Source organism: Pogoniulus pusillus, chromosome 6 (genome assembly GCF_015220805.1).
Source record: "Pogoniulus pusillus isolate bPogPus1 chromosome 6, bPogPus1.pri, whole genome shotgun sequence".
Lineage (NCBI taxonomy): Eukaryota > Metazoa > Chordata > Aves > Piciformes > Lybiidae > Pogoniulus > Pogoniulus pusillus.
In genome coordinates, this window is record NC_087269.1 from 25,622,864 (window position 1) to 25,641,405 (window position 18,542).

Consider the following 18,542-nt stretch of genomic DNA (forward strand, 5'->3'; position numbering starts at 1 on the left):
CCCACTCTACTCAGCACTGGTCAGGTCTCGCCTCGAGCATTGCGCACAGGATTGATCCCTGCTGTACAAGGATGGAAAGAGGCCAGAGAAGGGCCACAAGAATAATCAAGGAACTAGATGACTGAAGGAAGGCTGAGAGACCTGGGTTTGTTCAGCCTTGAGAGAAGGCATAGGGGCGACCTCATAACCACACACAAGTACATAAAGGATGGCTATCATGAGGAGGGAGACTCTCTTTGTACAAAGAGTGCCAAAGACAAGGGACGAAGGGGACAAGCTGCTACTGCAGAGACTCAGACTGGGAGACAGAAAAAAAAAATCACTATTTGAACTAATAGACATTGGAATAAACTCCCAAGGGAGGTGGTGGATTCAACAACATTAGACAGTTTCAAGGCCCAGCTTGACAGGGTGCCAGGCAATCTCATTTGAACTATATTCTTACCTTGAAAGGTCAGACTAGACCATAGAATCAAGCAGGTTGGAAGATACCTCCAATCTCATCCAGACCAACCTAGCACCCAGCCCTGCCCAATCAACAACACCATGGCATTAAGTGCCCCAGCCAGGCTTTGCCTCAACACCTCCAGGCACAGCGACTCCACCACCTCCCTGGGCAGCCCACTCCAATGCCAATCACTCTCTCTGACAACAACTTCCTCATCACATCCAGCCTAGGTCTGCCCTGGCACAGCTTGAGACTGTGTCCCCTTCTTCTGTTGCTGGATGCCTGGCAGCAGAGCCCAACCTCAACTGGCTACAGCCTCCCTTCAGGGAGCTGCAGACAGCAATGAGCTCTGCCCTGAGCCTCCTCTTCTGCAGGCTGCACACCCCCAGCTCCCTCAGCCTCTCCTCACAGGGCTGTGCTCCAGGCCCCTCACCAGCTTCATCGCCCTTGTCTTGAAAAAGCAGTAGAAAGGGAAAGGAAAACCTGTTCCTAAATGGTAGCAACTCTGTAAAAAGCTTCTGCACTTGTGCTTCACTAAGCTCCTGGGTGATGATGGAGCCTTCAATGGACTAAGACAATGGTTCCATCCTGACAAGCATGGATGTCCAAGCAATAAGAGGAAGAAAAAAGAGAGAGAGAAAAAAAACCAAACCACCACAAACCAAACCCCAAAACACCTAAGAGAGAAAGGTTTGGCATTTGTTCTTGATCACATGCTGCCAAGTTGGAGGAGAGGCTATGCTTCAGGTCCCTCCCCAGCCTTGTTGCCCTTCTCTCAACACCTTCCAGCATCTCAACAGCTCTCTTGAATTGAGGAGCCCAGAACTGGACACAGCACTCAAGGTGTGGCCTGACCACTGCTGAGCACAGGAGCAGAAGAACCTCCCTTGTCCTGCTGGCCACACTGCTCCTGAGCCAGACCAAGATGCCATTGGCTCTCTTGGCCACCTGAGCACACTGCTGCCTCATCTTCAGCTACTCTCTACCAGCATCCCCAGGTCCCTCTCTGTCTGGCTGCTCTAAGCCACTCTAGCCCCATCCTGTACTGCTGCTTGGGGTTGCTGTGGCCAAAGTGTAGAACCCTGCACTTGGCCTTGTTCAATCTCATCCCATTGGCCTCTGCCCACCCAACATCTCTCTTGAATTGAGGAGCCCAGAACTGGACACAGGACTCAAGATGTGGCCTGACCAGTTTTGAGTACATGGGGTTCCCTGAGGTCCCTTCCAACCTGCTATTCTATGAATCTATGAATCTTCAGAAGGGTGTTACCAGACCTGCTATTTCAAGAGAGGTTTTCCTTACCTTTCTAACATCTGAATCTGCAAGCTGAAAATCCACCTGAGTCAGTGGCACAGATGGTCCTGAGGAGCTGGATACTTACATTAGCTTGCACGACCACAAAGTAGCGAGTCTTTTCCTCATAATTCAGCCTCTCCCGTAGAACCACTGCTCCAGACAGAGTCAGGGGAATGTCAAAGGTCCTGTTGGAAGTCTACAAAAGGTAAGATGGTAAAACTAAGCACACTTCACAATTAAATCCTGCTTCAGATGAGATGGCATGCCAGAATTGCTCGAGATTTTCAAGTCACAGTATCACAGTATCACAGTATCATCAGAGTTGGAAGAGACCTCACAGATCATCAAGTTCTCTCTGCTTTATCCATAACAACTCCACAATGACTAACCTGAACACAGAGAATTCTCTCATTCTTTCCACACACATTATCACTTTCAGTCACAAACTGGATTGATCTGAATTGATCTAATTTGGGATACAGAAGTAACAATTGAAAGCTACAATAAAGCAAGTAATGACTCCAAAGAAGTTGCTCCAACAAAGGAAAAGCCTTGCGGTCCTTCACAGTCAGGAGGAGAGCAAGTGAGATGTAGTTTGCTGATGGCACCATGAGCAACTGACAGTCCCTCAGGTGTGCTGCCATTCAGCCAGGACTGCACAGGCTGGAGAGTTGGTGGGAAGCAACTGAATGAAATACAAGGGCAAGGGTAGAGTCTTGCACCTGGAAAAGAACAACCTCATGGACCAGTATTGGTTGGGGACTGACTTGTTGGAGGGCAGCACAGAGGGACCTGGGAGTCCTGGTGGACAAAAGGATGCCCATGAACCAGCAATGTGCCCTTGAGGCCAGGAAGGCCAATGTCATTCTGGGATGGATTAGAAGGGGTGCGGTGAGTAGGTCAAGAGAGGCTCTCCTGCCCCTCTGCTCTGCCCTGGTGAGGCCACATCTGAAGTTCTGTGTCCAGTCTTGGGCCCCGCAGTTCAAGAACACAAACCCTATGAGGAGAGGCTGAAAGAGCTGGGGGTGTGCAGCCTGCAGAAGAGGAGGCTCAGGGCAGAGCTCATTGCTGTCTACAACTGCCTGAAGGGAGGTTGTAGCCAGGTGGGGTTGGGCTCTGCTGCCAGGCAAGCAGCAATAGAACAAGGGGGGACAGTCTCAAGCTGTGCCAGGGGAGGTCTAGACTGGATGTGAGGAGGAAGTTGTTGGCAGAGAGAGTGATTGGCATTGGAATGGGCTGCCCAGGGAGGTGGTGGAGTGGCCGTGGCTTGAGGTGTTGAAGCCAAGCCTGGCTGGGGCACTTAGTGCCATGGTCTGGTTGATTGGGCAGGGCTAGGTTGGGCTGGCTGAGCTTGGAGGTCTCTTCCAACCTGCTTGATTCTGTGAAAAAAACCCTAACTAAACCAGCAGACACTGAATCAGAACTTGTGTGCCTCTACCTCCCAACAACCTGGAAAAACCTTTTTATTTATCCAAACTTTTTTCCGAACTGAAGATGAAACTGAAAGATCTTTATATCTGAGAAGGGACTTTTGACAGGGACTTGTGATAGGATGAGGAGAAATGTCTTTGAGTGGAAGAGGGCAGATTTAGAGTGGATAGTAGGAAGAAATTCTTTCCAGTGAGAGTGCTGAGACACTAGCACAGTTTGTCCAGAATGGCTGCGGATGTCCCACCCCTGGAGATGTCTAAGACCAGGTTGTATGAGGCCCTGAGCAACCTGGATGAGTCGGAGATGTCCCTGTTCATGGCAGGGGTTTGGAACTAGATGATCTTTAAGGTCCCTTTCCAACTCAAAGCATTCTATGATTCTGTGACTGAACTGTGTTTTCCCACAAAACCATTTCTGTTCCAATTCCCTTTAAGCCAAAGAAAGGAACTTTAAAGAAAGGTTACTGAGTCTATATGCTACACTTCCTTTTCTTTTACGTCCTTTCATTTTAACATCTGTGTCATATTTGGGATGAAATCAAAAGCAATTAGTCTACTTAACAAATGTTCCACAGTAAAAGATGTGCAGGAACACTTCATGCAAATCACCTTTGTTGTACTAAAGAAATTCACGCATCTGACCCTAAAGATCATTTAATTTTAATGCCCTAAGCTTTCTGTCTCTAACACCTCTAAAAGTGGCAAAAAATAATAGGTAGGAACCACTACTGTTTCATCTCAATAATACCTACCTCTCCCTTTTTAAAACTATGATCTTTAAGAATAAAATACTTTATCAGAGCAACCACAATCTCTCTTCTGAGAGCAACTTTATGCATATTCCCTCGCTGTCAATCTCCAAGGTAAAAACATGTATCATAGAATCATGCAGGTTGGAAGAGACCTCCAAGCTCATCCAGTCCAACCTAGCACCCAGCCCTGGCCAATCAACCAGACCATGGCACTATGTGCCCCAGCCAGGCTTGGCTTCAACACCTCCAGGCACAGCCACTCCACCACCTCCCTGGGCAGCCCATTCCAATGCCAACCACTCTCTCTGACAACAACTTCCTCCTAACATCCAGCCTACACCTCCCCTGGCACAGCTTGAGAATCTGTCCCCTTGTTCTGTTGCTGCTTGCTTGGCAGAAGAGCCCAACCCCACCTGGCTACAGCCTCCCTTCAGGGAGCTGCAGACAGCAATGAGCTCTGCCCTGAGCCTCCTCTTCTGCAGGCTGCACACCCCCAGCTCCCTCAGCCTCTCCTCAAAGGGCTGTGCTCCAGGCCCCTCCCCAGCCTTGCTGCCCTGCTCTGGACACCTTCCAGTATCTCAATATCTCTCTTAAATTGAGGAGTCCAGAACTGCTTCAGTACTCAAGGTGTGGCCTGAGCAGTGCTGAGCATAGAGGCAGAAGAACCTCCCTTGTCCTACTGGCCACACTGTTCCTGAAGTATGTAGGAGTAAGTACAGCTGCCTACCATGAACTGAAAAGGCATGCCAAAAATCCAATGAACAACACTGGAGAAGACAAAAGATTGATACTGGAGTAATCCAGGGAAGAAAAAGGCAGCTGTGATACAGAGCAAGCAAAGCTCACAGGCAGGGAGGATGTTCAACAGTAGCAAGGACATAACAGGATGTTAGCCATTGGAAGGGACATCTGGAAATCTTCATATCCAACTCCCCCTACCATAGTGCAGGACCATAGAATCTAGCACAGGTCACACAGGAACACATCCAGACAGGGTTTGAAAGTCTCCAGAGCATCTGTGCTGCTTTCTAGTGACCTTCTAGTGCTCAACTAGAGATCTTCACCATGTGGGAGAGTATGAGTAAACCTCTCCAGTTCCAAGGCTTGAAAACCTTCAGAAAAGGAGACTCCAAAATCTTTCTAGGCAACCTATTCCAGTGCTCTGTCACCCTTACAGTAAAGAAGTTCTTCCTCATATTGAGGTGGCATTTCCTGTGTTGTAGTTTACATCCATTGCCCCTTGGCCTATCACAGGGCACAAGTGAGCAGAGGCTGTCCCTGTCCCTTCCTGACCCCCAGGCCTCAGATATTCATAGACATTGATTAGATTCACTCAGTTTTCTCTTCACCAGACTGAACAGCCCCAAGTCTCTCAGCCTGTCCTCATCAGGCAGTGCTCCAGTCTCTTCAGCATCCTTATAGCTCTCCTTTGGGCTCTCTCAAGTAGATCCCTGTCCCACATGAACTGATACTGTTTCTTCATGAAGTTGAACAGCAACCTCTTGCTCATTTGCCACTTTAAGGGGTGTGTGCACATACCCACCAAAACCAGAAGTCAAAATACACTAACCTTGTCATTAGGATTGTACTGGATGACATATTCTATCTGTCCATTGGGCCCATCATCGATGTCAGTAGCACCATTGTTCCCAGAGAATCCTGTGAAGATGGTTGTCCCAACCGGAGTTAACTGCAAGAACAGAGACAGGCACCCATTAAAAACTGCAGGTCAGCAAAATGCAACTCTTAGAGTCATAGAATCAACCAGCATGGATGAGAGCTCCAATATCACCCAGCCCATCCTAGCACCCAGCTGTGGCCAATCAACCAGACTATGGCACTAAGTGCCCCAGACAGGCTTGGCTTCAACACCTCCAGGCATAGCAACTCCACCACCTCCCTGGGCAGCCCATTCCAATGCCAATCACTCTCTCTGACAACAACTTCCTCATCACATCCAGCCTAGGCCTCCCCTGGCACAGCTTGAGGCTGTGTCCCCTTGTTCTGTTGCTGGATGCCTGGCAGAAGAGCCCAACCCCACCTGGCTACAGCCTCCCTTCTGGTAGTGGTAGACAGCAATGAGCTCTGCCCTGAGCCTCCTCTTCTGCAGGCTGCACACCCCCAGCTCCCTCAGCCTCTCCTCACGGGGCTGTGCTCCAGCCCCCTCACCAGCTTCTCTGGACACCTTCCAGTATCTCAATATCTCTCTTGAATTGAGGAGTCCAGAACTAGATTCATCACTCAAGGTGTGGCCTGAGCAGTGCTGAGCACAGGAGCAGTGTCTTTGTAAAACGTGTTTTGTAAAGATTTTACTTCCATATCTGTGGTCTCCAGTGCGAGACTGTCACTCTCTCCTGCCCTTTACTTGGCCTGGAGCCTCATGCATGAGTAACTGCTTAGAGGCAATGCACTCAGACTCTATGGGAAGCCAAGAGTCACAGAAGGAGTCACATCAATTTCCATTTTTATTGCACAGATTTTTTTGTGCCAGGGCAGGATCCCATTTGTTCTAAAAACAACAGATGAAGGTGAAAAGCAATTATTAAAAGCTGAAAGAATTCATGAGGTAAATACATATAAGCTTAAAAAAAGAAAAAATGCTGTACCTGACTACCTGAAGGGAGGCTGTAGCCAGGTGGGGTTGGGCTCTTCTGCCAAGCAAGCAGCAACAGAACAAGGGGACAGATTCTGAAGCTGTGCCAGGGGAGGTCTAGGCTGGATGTGAGGAGGAAGTTGTTGGCAGAGAGAGTGATTGGCATTGGAATGGGCTGCCCAGGGAGGTGATGGAGTGGCCGTGCCTGGAAGTGTTGAAGCCAAGCCAGGCTGGGGCACTTAGTGCCATGGTCTGGTTGACTGGGCAGGGCTGGGCACTAGGTTTGGCTGGATGAGCTTGGAGGTCCCTTCCAACCTGCTTGATTCTATGACTCTGTGATTCTAAAATATTCTTCTGCAGACTCAGGAAGGAAAATGAACATGAGCTGCAAAATAAACCAGCACTTAACACTGCCTTCGTGGCACTGTGAATAGCAGCAGATAAATACTGTTTAGAATAGTGCTGAGGGACTTTTTACAAGAGCTTGGAGTGATAGGATGAGAGGCAATGGTTTGAAACTAGAGCAGACGTAGATTGCACATCAGGAGGAAGCTCTTCACAGTGAGAGTGGAGAAAAACTAGAAGTGGCTGCCCAGAGAGGTGACTGAGGCCCTGTCCCTAGAGACATTGAAGATCAGACTCAGTGTGCCCCTGTGCAGCCTGCTCTACTTGAAGGTGTCCAACCTCTACTGCAGAGGAGGTTGGACAAGATGCCCTTTGAGGGTCATAGAATCATGGAATGAGTCAGGGTCAGAAGGGACTACAAGGATCAGACAGTTCCAACCCTGCTGCCATGGGTAGGGACACCCTACCCCAGAGCAGGCTGCACACAGCCTCAGCCAGCCTGGCCTGAAACACCTCCAGCCATGGGGCCTCAACCACCTCCCTGGGCAACCCATTCCAGCCTCTCACCACTCATGCTGAACAACTTCCTCCTCATGTCCAGGATGACTCTCCCCACCTCCAGATTTGCTCCATTCCCTCCAGTCCTGGCACTCCTTAAGAGCCTCAAAAGTCCCTTCCCAGCTTTTTTGGAGACCCCTTCAGGTACAGTGTCTCGCTTCTAATTTATATTTCCAGAGACTCAAATAAATTTGATAGAACCAATAACAACTTTTATAGAGTGCCCTTCCCTCTCCCCACTTCTTTCCCAAGAGACAGGGATTAGATGTATGGAGAGAAAAGGTAAGCACACCCAAATAAAATGAACCTCATTTCATTTGGAAGGTAAAGAAGTTTAACTATAAATTAAAAGAAGTATCTGAGGTAGGGAAGTTACAAAGTGTACAGGGAAGGGAAAACAAATACAAAATGTATAAATACAACCCGATTGTGATGGTGATGGCTGTGTCCCCCTCATGGGTGGTGGCCACGTGGTGAAACAAAGAGAAGCAGGAACATGATGGTGGTAAGCAGGGAGGCAGGAAGCAAGAACAGGAAGTCCCTCTGCTTTCATGGATCTCTAGACAGGCAGGGGGAGTGGGCTAACCATCACCTGGTGGTGTTCAGACCCACCCCTGGGGAGAGGTCAAGACCACTTAGGGTCAGGTTCAGGGTTACTCCCCCTGGAGGATTAACCCTACACATATTGAAAGGCCACAAGAAGGTCACCTGTGAGTCTCCTCTTCTCCAGACCAAACGGCCCAAACTCTTTCAGTCTGTCCTCACAGCAGAGCTTCTCCAGCCCTCTCAGCATCCTCCTGGCCCTGCTCTGGACACACTCCAGCATCTCCACAGCCCTCTTGTCCCAGGGACTCCAGAACTGGATGAAGTACTCCAGGTGGGGTCTCAGCAGAGTGCAGTAGAGGAGGAGAATCACCTCCCTGGCCCTGCTGGCCACACTTCTCCTGATGCAGCCCAGGCTCTGCTTGGCTTTATGGGCTGCAAGTGCACACTGCTGGCTCCTGTTGAGCTTTTCGTCCAGCAGCACCCCCATGTCCCTCTCCTGAGGGCTGCTCTCCAGACACTCACTGCCCAGCCTGGATCTGTGCTTGGCATTGCCTCCACCAGCTGCAGCACCTTGCACTTGATCTTGCTGACCCTCCTGAGGTTGGCTTGTGCCCACCTCTGCAGCCTGTCCAGGTCCCTCTGGATGGATCCCTGCCCTCCAGCCTGGCTGCTGCACCACACAGCTTGGTGTGGGCAGCAAACTTGCTGAGGCTGCACTCAATGCCTCTGTCCATGGCACCCACAAAGACGTTGAACAAGACTGGTGCCAGGACTGACCCCTGAGGGACTCTGCTTGTCACTGCCCTGCACTTGGCCATGGAGCCACTGACAGCCACTCTTTGGGTGTGGCCATCATCAATGCAAACTACATGCAAATATACTCAGAGAGCTTTATGGCTTGAAACAAAGACACAAATGATGCTGTTCCTTCAATATTTTGCTGGCAGCAATTGAATCCTCATAAAATGATAGTTTGCAAATGAATCAATTTCTAATTATCCCAGCCTAGATAAACAGCATGAAATCAAGACCCATTGAGACTAAGGACAGCAGTCCAAATGACTCCTTGGCAGTCAGCATTTCTCAGTCTTAAAATTCAGACAACTTTGTGAGTAATCCACTCCAAAGGAAAAAAAAAAAGAGACAAACCAACAGTTCCGGATTCAAATTCAACACAGACCTTGCTCCTCCATGTGCTGCCTGCTTCTGCACTCATCAGAAAGAGCAGAAGTTGGAAAGGACCTTAAATTAAAGATCATCTAGTTCCAAACGTTCTGCCATGGATAGGGACAACTTACACTAGCCCAGGCCTTGTCCAATTTGGCCTTGAACATCTCCAGGGAGGGGAGATGGTCCAACCTCTCTGGGCATCCTGTTGCACTGTCTCACCACCCTCCTTTTCCTCCTAATCTCCAATCTAAATCTCCTTCTTTCCAGCTCAAAGGTGCTGCCTCATGGCCTATCACTACAAGCCCTTGTAAAAAGTCCCTCTCCAGCTTTCCTGGAGTACCCAAAGTTTTGGCCCTTGAATTCAGAAGCCCACTGACTCCTTTTTCCTCCAAACTTTACATCAAATTTTTGCACATCTTTAAACCTGCAGGGTCTAAAAAGGTTTCAAACGCTGCAAAAAGAGGTGGAAAAGGGCAAAGACACAGCAAATTTGGATCCTGTCTCACTCTCTATTTTATAGTTCACACTAAACCAAAATAATTATCTGCTCCTTTCATCCCATAGTCATAGTTCCTGGTCTTATTATTTATAAAGCTGCTAATTACTCAATCATAAAATCATAGTATCAACCAGGTTGGAAGAGACCTCCAAGATCATCCAGCCCTACCCAATCAACCAGACCATGGCACTACATAGAATCAAGCCAGTTTGGAAGAGACCTCCAAGACCATCCAGTCCAATCTATCACTCAGCCCTGTACCTAACAAGAGGACACAAGAAAGCATCCAGCAGGAGGATGCAGGGAAGTATCCAAGATGAAGATATACAAAGTACCAAACAGGAATACACTGAGAAGTATTCAACAGGAGGACATAGAAAAGTATTCAACAGGAGGACACAGGGAAGCGTCCAACATCCAACAATCCTGTCCAATCAACTAGACCATGGCACTACATAAAATCAATCAGGCTGGAAGAGACCTCCAAGATCATCCAGTCTGACCTAGCATCCATCCCTATCCAGTCAACTAGACCATGGCACTAAGTGCCTCATCCAGGCTTTGCTTGAAAAGTTCCAGGGACAGTGACTCCACCTCCCTGGGCAGCCCATTCCAATGCCAATCACTCTCTCTGGCAAGAACTTCCTCCTAACATCCAGCCTATGGGAGAAACTTTCAGGGCAGAAATACTGCAATAACAAAATATTCATTTCAAAGCCTTTTTATTTTCACTAAACCAGGTGGGCATTAATTTACAGTACTTATTCACTACCTACATCTATATTTTGCTATAAACTTGATTTGTTTACTCTCAGCAAAGATAGTAGAAGTGGCACATGTGGGTGTAGGAAGTTGACTGTTCCCTGGTGCCTAGTAATTGTGAGATAATTACCCTGCAGAGAGTCTCTGCCATGTATCTGTAACGCAGCAGCAGCCTTTCAGAAATTCAGGAGAGTACAGCATGTTGGAAATGCAAGCCTTGCCTGACACTGTAAAATCAGAGCCAACTACCACAGACTGTGGTGGAACAGTTACTGCTTAATAGCAAAGTGCATTGCTTTGCACTTTGGAGGAGGAGAGGAAGAGAGAAGAGAAGGATCTGTCTCATGTTTTTGTAAGTGCACAGAAGACCAAAGCAAGCCAAAGTACTTCTGAAGATCAGCAGCAGGCTTTGTAGGTTTTTCCCCTGCCGCTAACAGTGGACTGCCATTGGCACCAGCTACCCACCCTGGAGCCCTCTCACCTTCCTTACCAGCACAGAGAAGAAAAGTCTTAGAATCATAGAATGGTCTGGGCTGGAAGGGACCTCCCAGGGTCATCCAGTCCAGCTCCCACTGCAGTCAGCAAGGACATCCTCAACTAGATCAGGTTGCCCAGAGCCCTGTTGAGCATCTTCTTGATATCTTCAGGGACAGGGCCCCAACCTGGGCCCCAGGTGGGTGTTCCAGTGGTCCACTAAATTCAGATGAACATGTTTGAAAGTCAGATCTACTTATTAGCCTCATGTGCACAGCAGGCTTTAAAGCATAACGTGCTGCCAGTGAAAAATACATGTGAGAAGTGACAAATAAAGATGAACTCAGCACCCTCCCCAGTCCCTCTCCTTTATTCTTGACCAGGAGCCAGCAGTGTGCTCTGGTGGCCAGGAGGGCCAATGCCACTCTGGGGTGGATTAGAAGGGCTGTGGCTAGTAGGTCAAGAGAGATTCTCCTGTCCCTCTACTCTGCCTTGGTGAGGCCACATCTGGAGTACTGTGTCCAGTTCTGGCCACCCCCCCTAGTTCAAGAGGGTCACAGAACTGCTTGAGAGAGTCCAGTGCAGAGCCACAAAGATGCTAAAGGGAATGGAACATCTCTGTTAGGAGGAGAGCCTGAGGGAGCTGGAGTTGTGCTGCTGGGAGGAGACTGAGAGGTGACCTCAGCAATGTTTCTAAGTATGCAAAGGGTGAGTGCCAGGAGGCTGGAGCCAGGCTCTGCTGGGTGATGCCAAATGACAGGGCAAGGGGCAATGGGTAGAAGCTGAGGCATAGAAAGTTTCATTTAAACATGAAGAGGATTTTTGCCCCTGTAAGGGTAACAGGACCCTGGAACAGGCTGCCCAGGGGGGTTGTGGAGTCTCCCTCTCTGGAGATATTCAAAACCTGCCTGGATGTGTTCCTGAGTGATCTGCCCTAGGTGATCCTGCTCTGGCAGGAAGGTTGGACTGGATGAGCTTTGGAGGTCCCTTCCAGCCCCTGACATTCTACGATTCTATGATCCTGAGGCTCATATTCCCTCCCTCAGCCCCAGTTCATCTCCTCCCCATGTCCCCCCCACTCCTCACTGCCATTTTCCCCTCAAATCGTTTTTCCTGATGCCATGGAGTCATGCCCCATGTGCTGGCTCCCTTGGAATCAGCTGTGCCCAGCCCAGTCTTCCCTCGGGGAGACCTCAGCCCAACCTGGGCACACGGAGCCAGTACAACATCAAATAGAGGAGTTTAAACAATGCAGCACAGAATCATAGAGCTGTTTCATCTGGAAAAGACCTCTAAGATCGAGTCCAAATGCCATCCTGACAGCACCACAGACACTGGATCATGTCCCCAGATGCCACCTACATACAGTCTTTGAACGCCTCCAGGGATGTTGACTCCAAAACCTCCCTGGGCAGCCTCTTCCGATGCCTGACCACTCTCACAGAAAAGAAATAGTTCCTAATATCCAACTTAAACCTCCCTTGGCACAACTTCAGGATATTTTCTCTTGTCCAATCACTATGGAGAAGAGTCCAATTCCCACCTCACTCCAATCTCCTTTCAGGGAGCTGTAGAGAGCAAGGAGGCCTGCTCTCAGCCTCCTCTTCTCCAGACTAAACAAACAACCTCAGGTCCCTCAGCTGCTCCTCACCAGCTCTGCTCTCCAGCCACGAGGGCCAGGAGGATGCTCAGAGGGCTGGAGCAGCTCTGCTGTGAGGACAGACTGAAAGAGTTGGGGCTGTGCAGTCTGAAGAAGGCTCCCAGGGGACCTTCTTGTGGACTTCCAGGATCTGAAGGGGGCCTCCAAAAAAGCTGGGGAGGGACTTTTTAGGCTGTCAGGGAGTGCCAGGACTGGGGGGAATGGAGCAAAACTGGAGGTGGGGAGAGTCAGCCTGGAGGTGAGGAGGAAGTTGTTCATCATGGTAGTGGTGAGAGGTTGGAATTGAGGTGCCCAGGGAGGTGGTTGAGGCCCCATGGCTGGAGGTGTTTAAGGCCAGGCTGGCTGAGGCTGTGTGCAGCCTGCTCTAGTGTAGGGTGTCCCTGGGCATGGCAGGGGGGTTGGAACTGGCTGATCCTTATGGTCCCTTCCAACCCTGACTGATTCTAGGATTCTAAGCCCCTCAATGTCCTTCTTGGAATGAGAGGCCTAAAACTGAACTGAGTATTTGAAGTGTGTGGCCCCACCAGTGCTGAGGACAGGGCTCTTCCTCTTGTTCCCATGATAACCTTGACTGATCCTCACCTTTTGCAAGACTAATTGTTTTCTTTACATGTTTCTTTTTACGTACAGGAGCAGCTGACAGTGGCACAGACTGGTTCTCTGCTGCAGCTGCCATGCCTGCTGCTGCAGTCTGACTGGCCATGGCTCTCTGCTGCAGCTGCCATGCCTGCTGTCGGGGTCTGACTGGCCATGGTGCCTGCCCACCTGCCTGAAGGTCCAGAGACATTCTCTTGCCCTTGGGTGCTCACAGCAGTGATGAGAAAGGTCCCAAGACATTGCAATGATTTCTGTCTCTCAGGAACATTGAGGCTGACAAGAGACTTCTTCCAAGCATATTCCAAAATACCACCAGCCTAAGCACTTGTCCATGCTCTCCCTGCCCCTCATAATTATCTAGCCTTGGGTCAGGTCCCCAGGTGGTATTCTTGGGAAAGACCTGCATCACTCTGGACAAAGCCTGACACATCCAAATGAGATTACCTCTAAACCAAGTGGCTGGGCAAACAGCCATATGACAATATCTGGTGACTAGCACAGCAGCAGCACAGCACCTTCATTTCGAAGCAAGTGTGACAGCAGCACGAGATTGAATATCAGCAGCAGATTCAACTCAACTCATGACATCCTGTCACATCAGAACAGCTTGAGAGCAGACAGATGACCAGGGAGGTTGCAGTAGCAGGTTGCCCAGGATCACAATGTCCAGGTGGGCTTGGAGTCTCTCCAGAGAAGGAGCCTCCACAACCTCTCTGGGCATCCTGCTCCAGGGTTCCAACATCCTCACATCTCCTGTTCAGATGCAACCTCCTGGGTTCCAGTTTGTCCCTGCTGCCCATTGTCCCATTGCTGAGCATCACTGAAAAGAGTCTGGCCCCATCCTCTTGTGTCTCTCCCTGCTCCCTACCTCCAAGTGCTTGCTGAGTATTCATAGAATCAAGCAGATTGGAAGAGACCTCCAAGCTCATCCGGCACAACCTAGTACCCAGCCCTGGCCAACCAGGATGAAGAAACAGACGAGATATTTTACAAACAGCTGGAGGCTGTCTCAAGATCAGATCTTGTCCTTGTGGGTGACTTTAACCTGCCAGACATCTGCTGGGAACTTAATTCAGCAGAGAGAAGGCAGTCTAGGAGATTTCTAGAGCGCATGGAGGACAGCTTCATGTCCCAGCTGTTAAATGAGCCTACTAGGGGTCAAGCTCAGCTTGACCTGCTGCCCTCCAACAGAGAAGGGCTGGTAGGAGATGTGATAGTGGGAGGCTGCCTGGGGTGTAGTGATCACGAGTTAGTGGAGTTTTCAGTATGCAGGGAGGTAGGGAGGCACTACAACAAAACCTACACCTTGGACTTTCGGAGGGCAAACTTCAATTTGCTTAGGAAACTTATTTCCAAAGTCCCCTGGGCAGCAGTCCTTGAGAACAAAGGGGTCCAGGATAGTTGGACCTACTTTAAACAGGAGCTCTTGAAGGCACAGGAGCTGGCAGTTCCCATGTGCCGAAAGATGAGCCGGCGGGGAAGGCGACCAGCCTGGATGAGTAAACAGCTCCTGAAGGAATTGGGGGAAAAAAAGAAGGTGTATCACCTCTGGAAGGAGGGGAAGGCTTCTCCTGATGTGTTTAAGGAGGTAGCCAGACTATGCAGGAGAAAAATTAGAGAGGCTAAGGCCCAGCTAGAACTTAGGCTGCCACTTCTATGAAAGATAATAAAAAACACTTTTATAAATTTATCAATGCTAAAAGGAAGGGCAAGAAGAGCCTCCACTCCTTACTGGACCAGGAGGGGAACACTGTAACTGATGATGAAGAAAAGGCTGAGGTCCTGAATGCCTTCTTCGCCTCAGTTTTCAACAGTAAGGAGAGAGGAGTTCAGGGCAAGTGGCCTCTTGAACTGGGGGATGGGGTTGGGGAGTGATGTGTTCCCCTGGAAATTCATGAGGAATTAGTTCAGGACCTGCTGAGCCATCTGGACACCCACAAGTCCATGGGACCAGATGGGATCCATCCCAGGGTGCTGAGAGAGCTGGCAGCTGAGCTGGCCAAGCCGCTCTCCATCATTTTCCAGCAGTCCTGGCTCACCGGAGAGGTCCCAGGAGACTGGAAAATGGCCAACGTGGTCCCCATCCACAAGAAGGGTCGGATGGAGGAACCTGGGAACTACAGGCCTGTCAGCCTGACCTCAGTGCCAGGGAAACTGATGGAGCAGGTTATCCTGGGGGTGATAAGAGTGCACCTAAGGGATGGCAAAGGGCTCAGGTCCAGCCAGCATGGGTTTAGGAAGGGCAGATCCTGCCTTTCTAACCTGATCTCCTTCTATGATCAGGTGACCCGCTTGGTGGATGTGGGGAGGCCTGTGGATGTGGTCTATCTGGACTTCAGCAAGGCCTTTGACACTGTCCCCCACAGCAAACTGCTGGCTAAGCTGTCAGCCCATGGCTTGGATGGCAACACTCTGTGCTGGGTTAGGAACTGGCTGGAGGGCCGGACCCAGAGAGTGGTGGTGAATGGTGCCACATGCAGCTGGCGGCTGTCACTAGTGGTGTCCCTCAGGGATCTGTGCTGGGCCCCATCCTCTTTAACATCTTCATAGATGATCTGGATGAGGGCATGGAGTCAGTCATCAGCAAGTTTGCAGATGATACTAAGCTGGGGGCAGATGTGGCTGGGTTGGAGGGCAGAAGGGCTCTGCAGCGGGACCTTGACCGCCTGGACAGATGGGCAGAGTCCAATGGGATGGGGTTCAATAGCTCCAAGTGCAGGGTGCTGCACTTTGGCCACAACAACCCCATGCAGAGATACAGGCTGGGGTCGGAGTGGCTGGAGAGCAGCCAGACAGAGAGGGATCTGGGGGTACTGATTGATACCCGCCTGAACATGAGCCAGCAGTGTGCCCAGGTGGCCAAGAGAGCCAGTGGCATCCTAGCCTGCATCAGGAATGGTGTGGCCAGCAGGAGCAGGGAGGTCATTCTGCCCCTGTACTCTGCACTGGTTAGACCACACCTTGAGTACTGTGTTCAGTTCTGGGCTCCCCAGTTTAAAAGGGACGTTGAGATGCTTGAGCGTGTCCAGAGAAGGGCGATGAGGCTGGTGAGAGGCCTTGAGCACAAGCCCTATGAGGAGAGGCTGAGGGAGCTGGGATTGTTTATCATGGAGAAGAGGAGGCTCAGGGGTGACCTTATTGCTGTCTACAACTACCTGAGGGGTGGTTGTGGCCAGGAGGAGGTTGCTCTCTTCTCTCAGGTGGCCAGCACCAGAACGAGAGGACACAGCCTCAGGCTGCGCCAGGGGAGATTTAGGCTGGAGGTGAGGAGAAAGTTCTTCACTGAGAGAGTCATTGGACACTGGAATGGGCTGCCCGGGGAGGTGGTGGAGTCGCCGTCCCTGGGGCACTTCAAGGCAAGGTTGGACGTGGCTCTTGGTGCCATGGTCTAGCCTTGAGCTCTGTGGTAAAGGGTTGGACTTGATGATCTGTGAGGTCTCTTCCAACCCTGATGATACTGTGATACTGTAACCAGACCATGGCAGTAAGTGTCCCAGCCAGGCTTAGCTTCAACACCTCCAGGGACGGCCACTCCACCACCTCCCTGGGCAGCCCATTCCAATGCCAATCACTCTCTCTGCCAACAACTTCCTCCTAGGATCCAGTCTTGCTCCATTTTGCCTGTCCTCAAAGTCAGGAAGGATACTGTCCCAGGTGTGTAACGGAGACAGGTTACACTGATCAGATCTCCCCTCTCAGGCTGCTCTTCTGCAGGCTACACAGCACAAGGTCTTTCAGCATTTATTCCTCATAGAGGAAAATTTTCTCCTCCAGTTGCTTCAACCTCCACTAGTCTCTCCAGTAGCTCACGGTCTCTCTTGAACTGGGGAGCCCAGAACTGAGCCCAGCACTTCAGATTCAATTTGAAGTAGAACATAGAGATGGAGGGGCGACCTTCCTCAACCTGATGGCCACATCAGGAGACCACTGGCCTCCTGAATCAGGAAGGTACATTGCTAACTCACAGGGAATTTGCTGTTCGCCAGCACTGCCAGGTTGTTCTTTCCAGCAGTCAGCCCCACCTGTCCTGGTGTGGAGGTCATTCCCTCTTAGATGCAAGGCCCTACACTTACACTTGAATTTCATAAGGTTGATAAAGATGAGGAAGGGATGACCCTGCACAAGTGCTCACAGCTAAAGGATGCTGAGAGCTGACTTTCAGGAGCACATGAATGCTTGGTTTGCTCTGAACTCAGCCAGCAGCTCTGCTTGGCAGTAGCTATTTGCTCTGTTCCACTGAGAGCAGCCGTATCGGAGCCCTGACAGGGTGCAGATAAATGATGTCTAACATAAAAAGGCTCCAGCACTGTAAAGCACATCATTAAGTGATAACAAAGGAGACAGTTGTAAAACTGAAACAGCAGTAAATACCAGAATGACAATTGCATGCTCCTCCAGTACAAGTCAAAAGCTAATGTCTTGCACCCAGTGCACTGCATACAAAACAAGCAACTGGAGGTGTGTCAGACCTTCATGCAGCTTGCCATTTTATCTACATTTCCTGTTATGCAATACAAATGATTTTAGAAAGGACATTGAAGAAAAAAATATCCCCTGACACTCACTCATTCTGAAAGCCAGGGGAAAAGCTGAGTCCTTTCACACAGCTTTCTATCTTGCCAAAAATCACAGCTTCAGAGAATCAAGAGTTGTCTCAGTTGGAAGAAACCTCTGAGACTGAGTCCAACTATCAACCCAAGACCATCATGGTCATTAAACCTTGTACTGAAGTGCCATGTCCATGTGTTCCTTGAATGCCTCCAGAGACAATCATAGAAACAATCAGGCTGGAACATACCTCCAAGCTCATCCAGCTCAACCTAGCACCCAGCCCTAGACAATCAACCAGACCATGGCACTAAGTGCCCCAGCCAGGCTTTGCTTCAACACCTCCAGGCACAGCCACTCCACCACCTCCCTGGGCAGCCCATTCCAATGCCAATCACTCTCTCTGACAACAACTTCCTCCTCACATCCAGCCTAGACCTCCCCTGGCACAACTTGAGACTGTGTCCCATTGTTCTGTTGCTGGCTGTCTGGCAGAAGAGCCCAACCCCACCTGGCTACAGCCTCCCTTCAGGTAGTTGTAGACAGCAATGAGGTCTGCCCTGAGCCTCCTCTTCTTCAGACTGCATACCCCCAGCTTCCTCAGCCTCTTCTCACAGGGCTGTGATTCTCCCCCTCTACTGTGCTCTGCTGAGACCCCATCTAGAGTACTGCATCCAGTTCTGGAGCCCCTGGGACAAGAGGGATGTGAAGATGCTGATTGTCTCCAGAGAAGGGCCACTGAGGTGCTCAGAGGGCTGGAGCAGCTCTGCTGCGAGGACAGACTGAACGAGTTGGGGCTGTGAAGTGTGGAGAAGTGAAGGCTCCCTGGTGAACTTCTTGTGGCCTTCCAGTACCTGAAGGGG

The 18,542-nt window shown here is 50.2% G+C and overlaps 1 protein-coding gene across 11 annotated transcripts in view; it reads right to left on the minus strand.

The window, feature by feature from the left end:
* PCDH15 (protocadherin related 15) overlaps window positions 1-18,542 on the minus strand; it is a 1,224,756-nt gene that overhangs the window by 327,632 nt on the left and 878,582 nt on the right. For all 11 annotated transcript variants that reach the window (XM_064145003.1, XM_064145009.1, XM_064145013.1 and 8 more), the window contains 2 exons: window positions 5,498-5,617; window positions 1,831-1,941 (listed from right to left, as the gene is read on the minus strand). In XM_064145003.1, coding sequence (XP_064001073.1) covers window positions 1,831-1,941; window positions 5,498-5,617 — 231 coding nt within the window. The remainder of the gene's footprint in view (window positions 1-1,830; window positions 1,942-5,497; window positions 5,618-18,542) is intronic.